This window comes from Kickxella alabastrina (assembly GCF_025024165.1).
Source record: "Kickxella alabastrina strain RSA 675 chromosome Unknown BX661scaffold_5, whole genome shotgun sequence".
NCBI classification, from domain to species: Eukaryota; Fungi; Kickxellomycota; class Kickxellomycetes; order Kickxellales; family Kickxellaceae; genus Kickxella; species Kickxella alabastrina.
Genome location: NW_026251476.1, coordinates 625349 through 639463, shown reverse-complemented (window position 1 = coordinate 639463; position 14115 = coordinate 625349). Strand labels below are relative to the sequence as shown.

At 54.6% G+C, this 14115-nt stretch overlaps 7 protein-coding genes across 7 annotated transcripts; 3 read left to right on the top strand and 4 right to left on the bottom strand.

Moving 5' to 3' along the window:
* Positions 1-1531: 1531 nt before the first annotated feature.
* On the bottom strand, positions 1532-2347 carry BX661DRAFT_179175 (orotate phosphoribosyltransferase). Its single transcript, XM_051535109.1, has one exon. The coding sequence runs from the start codon at positions 2257-2259 to the stop codon at positions 1594-1596; it is 666 nt and encodes a 221-aa protein (XP_051393492.1). The 5' UTR covers positions 2260-2347; the 3' UTR covers positions 1532-1593.
* Positions 2348-2981: 634 nt separating this feature from the next.
* Positions 2982-4412, top strand: BX661DRAFT_169611 (uncharacterized protein; the record flags this gene model as incomplete). The annotated part of the gene is made up of 1 exon (XM_051533537.1): positions 2982-4412. One exon carries the CDS (start codon positions 2982-2984, stop codon positions 4410-4412), a length of 1431 nt encoding a protein of 476 aa, XP_051393491.1.
* A 36-nt stretch (positions 4413-4448) lies between these two features.
* On the bottom strand, positions 4449-5322 carry BX661DRAFT_179172 (ubiquinol-cytochrome c oxidoreductase subunit). The gene has a single exon (XM_051535108.1). The coding sequence runs from the start codon at positions 5177-5179 to the stop codon at positions 4904-4906; it is 276 nt and encodes a 91-aa protein (XP_051393490.1). The 5' UTR covers positions 5180-5322; the 3' UTR covers positions 4449-4903.
* Positions 5323-5557: 235 nt separating this feature from the next.
* BX661DRAFT_82464 (GPI mannosyltransferase 2) lies at positions 5558-7852 on the top strand. Its single transcript, XM_051539504.1, has 2 exons — positions 5558-6888; positions 7404-7852. Exons 1-2 carry the CDS (start codon positions 5746-5748, stop codon positions 7743-7745), a joined length of 1485 nt encoding a protein of 494 aa, XP_051393489.1. The 5' UTR covers positions 5558-5745; the 3' UTR covers positions 7746-7852.
* A 254-nt stretch (positions 7853-8106) lies between these two features.
* Positions 8107-9605, top strand: BX661DRAFT_82476 (uncharacterized protein). The gene is made up of 2 exons (XM_051539505.1): positions 8107-8501; positions 8610-9605. The coding sequence occupies exons 1-2, from the start codon at positions 8406-8408 to the stop codon at positions 9516-9518; spliced, it is 1005 nt and encodes a 334-aa protein (XP_051393488.1). The 5' UTR covers positions 8107-8405; the 3' UTR covers positions 9519-9605.
* A 53-nt stretch (positions 9606-9658) lies between these two features.
* Positions 9659-11355, bottom strand: BX661DRAFT_179166 (pyridoxal phosphate-dependent transferase). The gene has a single exon (XM_051535107.1). The coding sequence runs from the start codon at positions 11298-11300 to the stop codon at positions 9693-9695; it is 1608 nt and encodes a 535-aa protein (XP_051393487.1). The 5' UTR covers positions 11301-11355; the 3' UTR covers positions 9659-9692.
* Positions 11356-11435: 80 nt separating this feature from the next.
* BX661DRAFT_196966 (tubulin, beta 6 class V) lies at positions 11436-13000 on the bottom strand (the record flags this gene model as incomplete). Its single annotated transcript, XM_051538091.1, has 2 exons — positions 11436-12787; positions 12973-13000. 2 exons carry the CDS (start codon positions 12998-13000, stop codon positions 11436-11438), a joined length of 1380 nt encoding a protein of 459 aa, XP_051393486.1.
* Positions 13001-14115: the final 1115 nt, after the last annotated feature.

Sequence of the window (14115 nt, the reverse complement as noted above, 5' to 3'; positions counted from 1 at the left end):
ATGCCAAGAGCGTGGTCGCCATGGAGGTCAAGGAGCGCTGCGACCGCGCACGCGGCCTGCTCGAGACCAAGCGCTCTGAGTTTGAGAAGATTAAGGAGGAGCTGGATTCCAAGACCGAGGAGTTTAACGAGATGCGCACAAAGGAGGCTGGGCTCAAACGAAAGCTCGACGATGTGGAGCGTGCCCTGGCCGAGGCTACCCGCGGTGTCAACTACTGGAACAGCGAGCGCGAGCACCTGGTCCTGCACAGCGTCGATATTGATGCCCTGGAGGCTCTGGATAAGAGCCACTCACTGGCTGCCAGACGTCGCGACAGCAACATGATGTCCGTCGACGGCGAGGAGGAGAACGAGGGCACAGCGCAAGATGAGGAAGAGGGAGAGGGCACCAATCTGTTGTCGACCTCGCTGCCCGAGCTTTCTCCTGAGGAGTTGGAAGAGGTCGACACGGCAGTGCTCGAGTCGCGCATCGAGCAGACCGAGGCGCGTCTGCAGCGCACGCGGCCCAACCTCAGCGTGCTCACTGAGTACACGCGCCGCGCCAAGGAGTACCGCAAGCGCATGGACGAACTCGAGGAAATGACCAACCAGCGCGACCGCGCGCAGCGTGAGCTCGACCACCTGCGTACGCGCCGCCTTGAGGAGTTCATGACGGGCTTCAACATCATCTCGTACAAGCTGAAGGAGATGTACCAGATGGTGACGCTTGGTGGCAATGCCGAGCTCGAGCTTGTTGACTCCCTTGACCCTTTCTCTGAGGGCATCGTGTTCAGTGTCATGCCCCCGAAGAAGTCATGGAAGAACATTTCGAACCTGTCTGGTGGCGAAAAGACACTCAGCTCGCTGGCCCTGGTCTTTGCCCTGCACCAGTACAAGCCGACACCTTTGTACGTCATGGATGAGATCGATGCTGCCCTGGACTTCCGCAATGTGTCGATTGTAGCAAACTACATCAAGGAACGCACGCGCAATGCCCAGTTTGTCATCATCAGCCTGCGCAACAACATGTTTGAGCTGGCCGATCGCCTGGTGGGCATCTACAAGACAGACAACCGCACAAAGGCCATAGCTCTGGACACCGAGCACACCGTTGCCGCCCTGCACAGCACTGACGAGACCATCGCCGCAGCTGTCAACTAAGTGAGGATACCACTTTTTAATACCTTCTCCATACACAGCAACAAAAATACGAGTAAAAATTGACACCTGATAATCAAGCAACTATAATTTGATGTGCTGGACAATAACGTCCACACTTCGCCCAGAGAAAATGTATTCATAGATCCATTTGCTTATTTGACAAAGTCCTGTCCTATGATAAACAACTGCCGGGTATAACCGACATGATATGTGGATAAATCAATCCATGCGCTGCCTGCTTGGATGAGTAGCTGCAGAAGATGGTGCCTCCTTGGCTTTACGCCCAGCCGCTGCTGCTGAGTCTCTGTCAAATGATCACACTGAATTTCCTACCTTTTAACGAAATGTAAAGGTAACTGCGTAAACACAATTTCAAAGTTTTCTTTATGGTTGGGGGTTCATTATGGTGCATTTTATTTTATCATTTGACACCCATCCTTGCAAATAAACACGTCTAATACTTTGCACCATACTTGCTGCGATACTCCTCCATGGCCTTCAACATGGGTGCCTGCTCTCCGCCCTGCTCAGCCAGGTATTCAACAATGCTATCCAGATTGACCACGGCGATGATAGGTGTTCCGTACTCGCTCTCAATCTCCTGGATAGCAGAGAACTCGCTCTCGCGGCCTCTCTCCTGACGGTCGATAGCCACAACAACGCCAGCCAGCCGAGCCCCCTCTTTCTGAATTATATCCATGCTCTCGCGAATAGCTGTGCCCGCCGTGATAACATCGTCGACAATCAAAATGTCGCCTTTCAGTGCCGCGCCGACAATGCTGCCTCCCTCACCGTGGTCCTTCTTCTCCTTGCGGTTGAACGAGTACGGCACATCGAGCTGAGCATCACCGGTGGCCAGCGCAATGACAGTGGCGGCAGACAACGGAATCCCCTTGTATGCTGGGCCAAAGATGACGTCGTAGTGGATGTCTTTGCGCGCGGTAATGGCCGCTGCGTAGTACTTTCCGAGCTTTGCCAGCGACGACCCACTGTTGAACTTGCCTGCATTAAAGAAGTACGGCGAGATGCGGCCGCTCTTCAGGGTAAACTCGCCAAACGTCAGGACGTTGTTGGCGATGGCGAATTCGATGAATTCGCGCTGATACTGCTCAAGAACCATTTCGCTGTTGTGTGTGTATTAAGGTGTTGAAAGTATAAAAAGTGTAAAAAGAACTTTGAAATATCGGTATTTGAAAGGGAGCCGAAAGGGAAGAAGGTTTTGGATACAATTGCCAAGTTCGGCTGGAGATAGTCCGGCTAATCAAATCGATAAGTCAAATTAATTGCGCGATCATACCATTTGTTTTTAATTCGACCACGCTTAAGCAGCTTGACCTGCTCAGCAATGACGACGAACACTGGCTGCAGCAATCTTGGATATTATTGGAGAAAATTACGCTGTAGCAAATACATAACCTGCGGGGTAACCTTGGAGATTGTGTTTACGCACTTAACACACTACCTCTGGCAAAATGTGTTGCCTTTACATTTCATTAAGAGGTAAGATAAAGGTAGCGCACACACATGCGAACCATTTGTAAGCATTTAGCAGTAAATTACTCTTAAATTTTTTAGATATTTGTAGTCTCATTTTTTCTTTGGTGTAACCCTAGCTTTGCTTAATTCGTTTCCCACGAGGTACATGTGCCTGTAGTATTATACTCATCAAATTATATTGTCTGGAACGGCGAGATAGGATGAGAAGAAGGCGTGTGACTACCACTTCCATTTTTTTGCATGGGCGAACAAACAAAGTCAAAACGGAATCTATTTAAAGGAGAGGCAGCCGTAACTTTGGCAAAATAACACATTTTCGTCTACGATTTTACATTACCCTTAAACATGCACGATAAAAACCACATTTCATTCAGCGACAGCGACTACAGTGTCGTTGACAAGGCGGAGATGAAGCTTTGCCAAGCGCCCTCCGCCCTTGCACTTCCAGGAATCGACACGATCACACGCAGAGAGGCTGCACGTCTTTGTGCCAGAGATTTTCTCGAGAACCATGCCTTCTTCAACGACATCCAGTACCACAACCACCTTATCCACCATGTTCTGGCAAACTTCTCCATGGGCGCGTCCGCCAAGCGTCTTCAGGAGGTTTTTGACCTAAACAACCCAGGCCAGCGACCTGCCATTGGACAATGTGAAGACACAACAGTCACTTCGGATAACTTTGACAGATATTTGTCACAAGAGAAGCACTACGCCGACTACATTGTTTTTTTCCGCAGCGAGCTTGAGGCTGCCGGCGACAATTGGAAGGATGTTGCCGTGGGGTATTTCTTTGATCCTCGGGTACTGCCATTGGCTATGAGCGGCTTGTCACATCCATTGATCCAGCTCGGCTATGGCCTGGAGTTTGAAAGCCAGACGATCACCATCATGGCTCTCGCGCAGACATGTGTGCACAAGGTGCAGTTTGGCAGAGCATTCAGCCCTGAGACCATTTCCGAGATTTGCGATAGCAAAGACATCGATGCGAATGGCAGAAAAGGATTGTCCATGTGGCAAATTGTAAACGACATGAGCGATGACCCACTGACAGACAAGCTTAGCTACACTTGTGCTCCGCAGTCGACCGAGAATTTTGATGTGGCACAGCAGATTGGTGTCAAATACATTAAGTTGTGGAACGTCAACCCGACTGAATTGTCTATCAGAGCAAAATATGGCGAGCTGCTTTCAGTTGTAGCGCTGGTATATGGCTCGATGACCAGGCCCGGGTACCAGATGATCCTGGAGTTTTCGATCATGCACATGCTCACACCCTTGTACTTCCTACCCATCATTTTTGATGTTCTGTCGGTCAGCCAGAGGGTCATTCTTCTTCGCAGCTTTGCCTTGGGGTTCCTGGCCATGTTTGCAACAAAGGGCTGCCCCAGGCTGTACGTTCCTGTTGAGCTTGCGTCTGCTGACACACACCGCAATTTTGGCGATGACGAGCCGCGGGGTTTAAATGAGGCCAACCCGTGGCTAAGCATCTTTGAAAAGGCCATTGGCAACAGGGAAGTCCATGTCCCTAAAGTCGTGCGTGCGCTTTGGCGTGGCAGTCTCAACAGCGCATTTGCTAGCCAGACAGTTGCTGAAAGCGGGTACAAGCTGCCACCGCCTGTCAACTGGGCATATTTGGCAAAATGCACCGTTGATACCATTGGAATTAGCACTCACAAATATTCGGAAGATGACGCAGAAGAGGACGCGCGCTACTGGGATCGTGGAATGGTCGCATTTGATGAGTTCTGGGACCAATTTGGTGTGAAAATATAGTTTGTTTTTCATTTTTCATTTTTCATTTGACAATTGTTCAAAGGTTTAAATCAACATATCAAATGCGATTTAGGTTATATTCAGCATTACACACACGATAAATTGAAATCTCAGTAATCATGGCCACATGTAGATCTTGTAGTCCAGTCCAGAGATCTAGCCGGGGCAAAGAGAGAAACATGTGTAAATTGAATACAACGGTTGTAAATAAAAATGAAAGCAGTGTAGAAATAAAAAACCAGAGGAGAAAGAGAGAAATAAAAACACAGGAGACGGCTAACAGAATCGTCGGTTATTTGGATGCGCAAACCAAGCGATTAATGGTCTGGTCTCCTCCCCCCATTGACCATTCTCTCTCAAAGCATCTCGCTCTGGCCCACTGCAGAGATAAAACGCAATATAGCGAAAGCACGTCGATTTATCCAGCATTCATCCAGTCAGTCAACCCCGCTTCTGCCCCTGCTCCTTCTCCTCGTGGTTCCGCCTCTTACTTAGTGCTCGCCCTCATACTGGGCGGCATGGCCAGCCTTGCTGTTGAGCCACTCGTGTCTCTTCTTGCCAAAGTGGGTGACGGCCCAGAACAGAAAGACGCCGGGCAGAATGTACCCCAGGTTGGAGCTGGTACGACGGAAGAAGTTGTGGGTGCCCTTGCTGATAAGGTGGGCGTTGGTCTTCATCTCGTACGGTGAGAGCTGGTAGGTGACGATGCCGCGGTGCTTGGGCCCACCCATGTTGCCCCACGATCCAGAGTATCCGTGTCCGCCCATAGTGTGCTGTGTGAGTGAAGTATAAAAGTGATTTGGTCGGTGGATTGACAAAAAAGAAATAAAAGTGTTTCAATTAAGAAAGAAAAAGCGAAATTCAAATTGAGCGTGCAATTATAAAAAACCGAAGAAACAAAACCGGCCCGCTCGGCAGGGCCAAAAGCACAGTGCGGCGTTGCGAGCGAGCAGGCGAAAAATAGGGCTGTGGTGCGTAAGGCAAGGCGGGCCAATCTTATCTCCACAAGCATAGCACAAGCAGCTGATCCGCAATCAGAGGATTTAATCGCGAGGCATGCACATTCAAGTGGGCCTGGCTGGCACGAATATGCACGCGCAGCCCGCTGTTCTGTTCTGTGCCTGCAGTGGTGACATCAAAAAGAAACTAAATGAGCGATAGTCTGCCGCACACTGTGTGTTGAGCGACTTGTCCTGTTCTACTTTAATTATTATTGTTACACCATTTAGTTTTTTATTTTGACCACAAGCCAAAGCCAGCCCAGCTGCACCTGCCATATTTACCCTGGTGTGCACTCTGCGAATAACACAAACCCTCTGCTCTACTCGGTTACATGGTCTCTCCGCGCAAGGCAGTGTCGGGCAGCGGCCCAAAAGACAAACGCAGCCGCCTCTGGAGCGTGATTAAGTGGGCAGTGGTCTCGCGCATGGCCTCTTTGGCGCTGGGCATAGTGTCCAACGCAGTCATCGACGACTACGACGCCTCACTCGGGGTGTTCCTGCCTCCAGCGCCCAGTGCGAACAGTGGGCAGCTATCGCTGCTCTGCAGTCGTCTCGCTCGCGGACTGGCGCAAGTGGTCGTGCGGTGGGACGCGTTCTACTTTGTGCACATTGCGGACTCTGGCTACGTGTACGAACAGGAACATGCATTTTTTCCGCTGCTGCCGCTGCTGATGCGCCTGCTGGCCCGCACTGTGCTGGCGCCGCTCGCTGCCCTGGCCGGCCGGCAGCTGGCGCTGATCGTTGCCGGCGTGGCCATTAGCAATGTGTCGTTTGTGCTTGCTGCGGGGACAATCTACAGACTGGGCTGCGCCACGCTGCGCAGCGAGAGGCTGGCATACATTGCAGCACTGCTATACACGGTCGCGCCATCCAACATGTTTATGACGGCGGTGTACACCGAGAGCCTATTTGCATGGCTGGTGTTCTCAGCGCTGCTGCTGATCTCTCGGCGTAAGTACCTGCTGGCGTCGCTGTGCCTGGCGGCCAGCAGCCTGTGCCGCTCGAATGGCGTCATGTACTCTGGGTTCATCGTGTGGGACCTGATTGTGCGCAGTGATGCTCGCGACGGGAGCGCCAGCAGCAGCGGGCGTCGCGCGTTGCTGTGGCAGGCGCTGAAGGCGACAGTGCTGGTGGCAATCTCAGCGCTGGGATTCATAGCGTTCCAGGCATTTGGCAAGCGCGAGTTGTGCCAACAGCCGATCCACTCACCGGCAGCCAGCGCGCGTCCATATTGCGAAAGCTCGTTGTCGACGGTGTACGGGTTTGTGCAGACAGAGTACTGGGATATCGGCTTTCTGCGGTATTACACGCTGCAGCAGCTGCCAAACTTTCTGCTGGCGGCACCGATGGTTGTGCTGTCAGGCGCGGGGCTGTGGGCCTATGCGGCACACGATCCGCCGCGGGTAGCGACACTGGGGTTGCGGATGCGCAAGAGGAAGCTGAGCGCTGTTCAAGGTGTGGCAGCAGAGGAAGGAGCAGAGGCAGAGGCAGAGGCAGAGGCAGAGGCAGAGGCAGAGGCAGAGGCAGAGGCAGAGGCAGAGGCAGAGGCAGAGGCAGAGGCAGAGGCAGAGGCAGAGGCAGAGGCAGAGGCAGAGGCAGAGGCAGAGGCAGAGGCAGAGGCAGAGGCAGAGGCAGAGCAGAGGCAGAGGCAGAGGCAGAGGCAGAGGCAGAGGCAGAGGCAGAGGCAGAGGCAGAGGCAGAGGCAGAGGCAGAGGCAGAGGCAGAGGCAGAGGCAGAGGCAGAGGCAGAGGCAGAGGCAGAGGCAGAGGCAGAGGCAGAGGCAGAGGCAGAGGCAGAGGCAGAGGCAGAGGCAGAGGCAGAGGCAGAGGCAGAGGCAGAGGCAGAGGCAGAGGCAGAGGCAGAGGCAGAGGCAGAGGCAGAGGCAGAGGCAGAGGCAGAGGCAGAGGCAGAGGCAGAGGCAGAGGCAGAGGCAGAGGCAGAGGCAGAGGCAGAGGCAGAGGCAGAGGCAGAGGCAGAGGCAGAGGCAGAGGCAGAGGCAGAGGCAGAGATACGGGCAACGGCCGCTTACTTCGGCGACTCGCTGCTGCCGCACATGTACTTCTGGGCAGTGCTGCTAGGCGTGGCGGCTGCGACGATGCACGTGCAGGTTATAACGCGGTTTTTTTCCAGCGTGCCGGCAGTGTTCTGGTTCGCGGCGCACGTAGTGGCATCTTCACTGCCGCCGCCAGCGCCAGGCCAGCGGCCAGCGACGACGACAACAGCAAAGGCGGCGCTGAAAACGCCAGCAGTGGCCTTGGCCGTGGTTGGCTACTTTGCCGCGTACGGGCTGGCCGGCGTTGTGCTGTTCAGCAACTTTTTTCCGCCAGCTTGAGCCGGGGATCACGTGCCTGGCCTGGGCCGATTCGGTTTGAAAATTTTTTTCTTGCGAGATGAGCGGATTATCGCTCGAGGCGTGTCACCCCACTGGTTGCGCTCGGGCAAAGGGCGGTAAAAATTTTCTTTGCACTGCTGTTTTGCGGCACGGCGCAATTCTTTACGCCGCCGCTGCTGCTGGCTGCTGCCTGTGGCAGTAGCAGCCTAAAAAGATGATTCACTCCGGTTGGCTGGCTGGCCGATTAAGCAGCTTTTTCCCCACGGCACGCGCGCTAACAATTAAAAAAGGCAGACCGACCCTGCGTACGCGGGGGTTTCAGTGCACCTTTCTTTGCCGGCTGGTCGGCTGGCTGAGCGTCCCTTCTGCTTCTCTTTCCAAATGCATTCATTAACCATTTCGCTCACGTATTTCCACACTATCTATTATATCGTTTATCCTCTCTCATAGCGCTCTTGTGCTACTGTGCTCTGTTAATTGTGTATCTTTGCTCGCCCGCTCGCCCAGACTGCTTGACGCACCGCCGCGACTTTTGCACCGGCATCAACACACCCAGACCCAGGCCCAGACCCAGACCATCGACTGCGCCAGTTGCTAGCCAGCCCAGCCCAGACTACATTACGCCGGGCCGCGCACAAACACACATTCTCGGCGCCAACAATGAACACTCAGTCGGACGCAGCCCTCGATAACGAGCTGCTGTACAAACTCAAGGCCGTGCTCGAGCGGTCGATCGCAGATCTGAACAGCGCCGGGGTAAGTATGCCGCGGCTGTGCGCTTGTAAGCAACCGAATTGATGCCACAGTGCACAGTCTAACTCTAAAGCACGTGCATTTTGTGTATATTTTGGTGCTGCTGTGTAGGGCGCGGACATTCAGCTGGAGCACTTTGTTGATGCATTTGACACACAGAGCCACACGATCCACCGGCTGATGTCGGCAGTGGTCAAGGAGACGCTGGCGCCGCGGCGGCCGTCGGAGTCCATGTCCCCATCGGCCAGCCTGCGCGGCACGTCGCTGTACGGCAGCTTCCGCGGCGGCAACTCACCAGCCGTCGACGGCAGTGGGTCGTGGATGGGTGCAGTCAGGCGCGACCGCATTCCATCGGCGAATGTCGACCTGGACCATGTGCGCAATCTGATGGAGGCGATTGAGATTGTGTCGCCGCACATAGTCGGCTCCGATGTGGCCGACTGCGGGTCGCCAATCCCCGAGATGCGCGGCGGCTGGTCGCTGCCGGGCCAGGCAGGCAGCAGCCTGTCTGAGCAGCACACGCTGGCGGCAGCCTTTGCGGCGCCGGCCACCGACATCAACCCGCATGCGATGCGGCATCGGCGCACGTCGGCGCAGCCAATGCACTCTGCTGGAATTCCAATCCGGCCGGCGCGCTCGAGGGGCCGCGGCGCGCACATCGACCCGGTTGAGTTTGCCGAGTACGCTGTTGCGCATATGCGGCCCAGTGCGCGGTTCACGCCAATGGGCCCCGGCTTCCCGATCGGCTCGGCAGCTGCCAGCGAGCCGCGTGCGTCGCTGCCGCGCTCGTTCCGTGGAACCCACGCTATGCACTTGCCCAGGCAAGACGCGCTGGACGACATGCGCCGGGCACCGGGGATTGCACAGGACCAGGCCCACTACCATCACCTGCGCAACCAGGGCCAGCCGATACTATCTCAGCAGCAAAGTCTGCGGAATCAGGGCGGCGCCATCTCGGCCGCAGAGAACGCGTCGACAGGCAACAGCGGTCGCTCGTCGGAAAGCCCTGGCATGGCCTGATACCAGTCCATTGATCGGCAGCGGCGTGGCACTGGCTCCATCGCCATCGCTATCACCATTTGGCTTGCAAACACTTTATATTTTTATATTCTTTTTCTGTTTTCATGTGCCCATTTGGCCGGCATATTGTAAATTTTAGACTTTTCATATTGGATATATATTTATCAGCTCTGCTCAAGCCTGGGCGGGGCCGCGGAGGAATTGCTTGAGAGTCTGCAGGCGCTCAGCGGCAGCCTCCAGGCCCTCTTCGGTCTTACAGAAGGCGAAGCGAATGTAGTCGTTGGCAAGGTCCTTGTGTGCGTCGGAGTAAAACTCGGTCGGCGGAATGCCCGAGACGCCAAACTCTTTGATAAAGAAATAGACGAGCTTGAAGTTGGCGCCGCGCTCGGTGATGAAGTCAGGGAAGGCGTAATCTGTGGGGATTCGGGCGCGCACAGCAGAGGCGTTGACTAGCAGGTAGTAGGCGCCGTCGGGCACAACACATGGCAGGCCAATGTCGGCGAAAATGGCCATCAGACGGTCACGGCGGCGCAGGTACTCCTCACGCTGTATGGTGAAGAAGCCATTGTGTACGGCCTGACGCAGTGCAGTAGCGACGCCCTCCTGCAGCGGTGTGTTGCTGGTAAAGACGATACGTGTGTGCGCGGCCAGCGTCGGGCGAATCAGTGCGGCCGGGCCGACCGCCCAGCCAACGCGCCAGCCCGTGACACCGAACAGCTTTCCGGCCGATCCAACTGTGACAGTGCGCTCCCACATGCGTGGCAGCGTGGCAATTGAGACGTGATCGCGGCCAAAGGTCAAGTGCTCGTAGACCTCGTCAGCGACGATCAGCAGGTTGTGGCGCTCGGCTACGGCGCCGATCAGCGCCAGCTCGTCACACGTGAAGACCTTGCCGATGGGGTTGTGTGGCGTGTTTAGCACAATTATGCGTGTCTTGGGCGTGATGGCTGCCTCCAGCTCGGCCATGTCCAGCCGCCAGTCGTCGCTGGAGATGTCGTGCGTCGCCGCGTCGCACCCATCGCGTACGCGCAGCGGTACGTAGACTGGGACGCCACCAGCCATCGCGACGTTTGGCGTGTACTGATCGAACGCCGGTTCCATCAGGATAACCTCATGGTCCTGGCCATGCTCGAGGAACGCCGTGAATACCGACAGCAGCGCCTCGTTTGCGCCAGCATGCACGCTGACCTCGCTGCCGCTGTCGATATCCCGCCCGAGCCGCTCACTGAACCGCACCGCTACCTGCTCGAGCAATCCGGGCCGCCCGCGCGGAGGCGCGTATTGGTTGTGCGTGTTCTCGACCAGCGCGTCCTGCGCAGCCTGCCTGATGAAGTCCTTGGGCGGGTAGCTCATGAAGCCCTGCCCGAGGTTAACGGCCCCGACCGCCGCTGCGACCTGGTTCATCATCGTCCACACGTCAAGCCCAGTCGCTGAGTACATTGGTGATGCCTGCGGCAGCCTGACTTCTGGTGCTGTTTCTGTCTGTGAAGTGTTGCCGACTTTGGTTGATAGCGCCATTCTCGCGAGTTGTCTGCTGCTGGTCAAACGTGTTCTGATGTTACAATAAAGCGGGATGTGCGAATTTGTCTGAGCGCAAGCTATTCTTTGGATTGCTGCGTGCGCCAATTGTTTTTGGGAGATGAGCATTAAATATCGATAGAATTTAAAGCAAAATTGACAAGCTCGGTAAGGTTTTACTTGGTGGACAAACTTTAAAAATGCAGATTTCCATCCGTTTGGATCCGCCACCAAACAAGTATTTCTTTTTTTGATTCGAGTCATTAAGCGCGATACATATCAACGCCATACATACATTTCGGCGGGCGTGTGATCTTTGAACGTGTATTTTATAAAGAAAAGGGAAAAAAGCTGGCAACAGCAACATTATGTTCCCAGTTTGTTCTGGCCTGATTCGATCTAGTACTCGTCGTCGTTGTGGCCGTCGTCGTGGCCGTCCTCCTGGCCAACGCCAGCCTCATCCTCGTACATGGCGTAGTCCTCGTCATTGACGCCCGCCTCCTGGTACTGCTGGTACTCGTTGATCAGGTCGTTGATGTTGCTCTCGGCCTCGGTGAACTCCATCTCGTCCATACCCTCGTCAGTGTACCAGTGGATGAAGGCCTTGCGTCTGAAGATCTTCGAGAACTGCGAGCCGATGCGGTGGAAGGCCTCCTGGATGGCGGTGTTGTTGCCCAGGAAGGTCGCCGAGATATCCATGTCGACAGGCGGCACATCGCACACGGCGATCTGCGTCGAGTTGGGAATCCACTCGATGAAGGCGCTCGCGTTCTTCTCGGCGTAGTTCCAGATAGTGTCCTCACACTCCTTGACCGATACGCGGCCACGGAACATGGTCGCGCACGTCAGGTACCGCCCGTGGCGCGGGTCGCAGTTGACCAGCATGTTCTGGGAGTCGTACATCTGCTGGCACAGATCCGGCACCGTGACGTGCCTGTAGCTCATCGTCTGCGCGGACGTCAGCGGCGCAATGCCCGACATCAGGAAGTGCAGGCGCGGGAACGGCACCATGTTGACAGCCAGCTTGCGCAGATCAGCGTTGAGCTGACCGGGGAAGCGCAGCGACGTCGTGACGCCCGACATCACCTTGGCCACGAGGTTGTTGAGATCACTGTGCACCGGCGACTTGATCTTCAGCGAGTTGAGGCAGATCTTGGTCAGCGCCTCGTTGTCCAGGCAGAAGGTCATGTCTGAGTTCTCGATAAGGTGGTGGATCGACAGCACCGAGTTGTAGGGCTCGACGACCGTGTCCGACGCAGCGGCCGACGGGAGCACCGTGAACGTCGACAGCATGCGGTCGGGGTACTCCTCGCGGATCTTCTGCAGCATCAGTGAGCCCATGCCCGAGCCCGTGCCGCCGCCAATCGAGTGGCAGAGCTGGAATCCAGACAGCAGGTCGCAGGCCTCGACGTCGTGGCGCACAATGTCCAGCACCTGGTCGAGCAGCTCGGCGCCCTCAGTGTAGAAGCCCTTGGCCCAGTTGTTACCGGCGCCGCTGTTGGCGCAGACCATGCTCTCCGGCCGGAACAGCTTGCCGTACTTGCCGTTGCGGATGGTGTCCAGCACTCCAGGCTCAAGATCGATGGCTACCACGCGCGGCACGTAGCGCTTGTCGCGTGCCTCGGTGAAGTACACGTTCGCGCGCTCAATCTGGTTCTTGTTGTCACCAACATAGATTCCGTCGGGGTTGATGCCGTGCTCCTGGAGGATGTTCTCCCAGAACGAGGAACCAATCTGGTTACCACACTGGCCTACATGAAAAAGTAAGCGAGTTGGCAAGGGGTGAAAGGCGGGACTTGCGCGTTAGCAAACGGGTATTTTTTCATGCATAAACAAGCGATTGCCATGCAAATAGTGTGTCCATCCATAAAACGCCGTCTAAAAGTGGTGCGAATATCAAAACAAGAGCGCGTAGACGCTTTTTCTATCTACTTACCGATTTGAAGCGTCAGAATTTCTCTCATTGTTTTTTGCTTTTTGATATGCCTTGCTTGTTTGCGTTGTTTTTGACTACTGAATATTAAAACGCCACAAACAGACAGTAATACAAAATGGGCGATGATTATAGTGGCAACAACAGCAACAAAAGCAATAGCGAACCATTTTGGGTTGAGCACAGGCGGCCATCAAAAAATGAGAACAGGACAAGAGAACGGCGGAGTTAGTAATTGGTGTCGTATTTTTTGGCGAGGTCAAAGTGCCAGCAAGAAAAAGAAAGCCAGCAGCGTTAAGCTTTGCAGTTCGCTGCCGCCGCTTTAGGCAGCACCGAGACAGGCAGGCAGGGATTTGAACGCAAAGTTGCTTTCTCGCCTTCTCCCTTCTATGAGCAGGAAGAAACAAAGGAAGGAAATGCCATGTTTCATAGGGCGCGTTTTCTCCCTTCTTCGCTTCTCGGAATTAAAAACTAAGGGAGAAGCCTCTGAACGGAATAGCAACTCTGCGCATGAAAAAACTGGAAGAAAAACACACTTACAGGTGAAAAGACTTGCGCTATATATTAGTGCGAACTAGGGCGGGTTTGCAGTGCAAGAGTAGTGCTTGACAAAAATAATAACGCCAAAGGAACAGAGAGCTGCTACGAAAAATAGACGGATAATAATTGAAGGAAAGAGAAAGAGAAGCAAGAAGAGGGAGGGCAAAAAGAAAATGAGCGGTGGGGTAGGCGCTGAGAATGTTTTACGCAGATTAAATCCTTGTTGGATGGGATGGTCCTTTCTTTTCCAGCACTCTTGTCTAATTTTTTGTTGTTGTTGCCTGCACTTCCCCCCATCCGCGACGAACGCCTGTTGCCCCTCAGTAAGTTGAGTTGAGCTGAGTTGCCAGCAGTCGGCTCCAAAGGCCCAGAACAAAGAACAGCACATCACAGCACCGGGACGCTTTGTTTTCTCCGAGAACAGTTCCGTGGCAGCACAGCAGCCCGGTTTTGAAGAGGCGTTAATGTTGGCTTTTTTCGCTTGGTTTTTATTTTCTTGTTTTGTTTTTGCGATCGCGACTCGGATTTATTGCCTGCGCACAGGCACTTCAACAGCCTTCCTTCCCCCCCCCCACTAAAAATAAGAACAAAACAGCTGTATTGAAG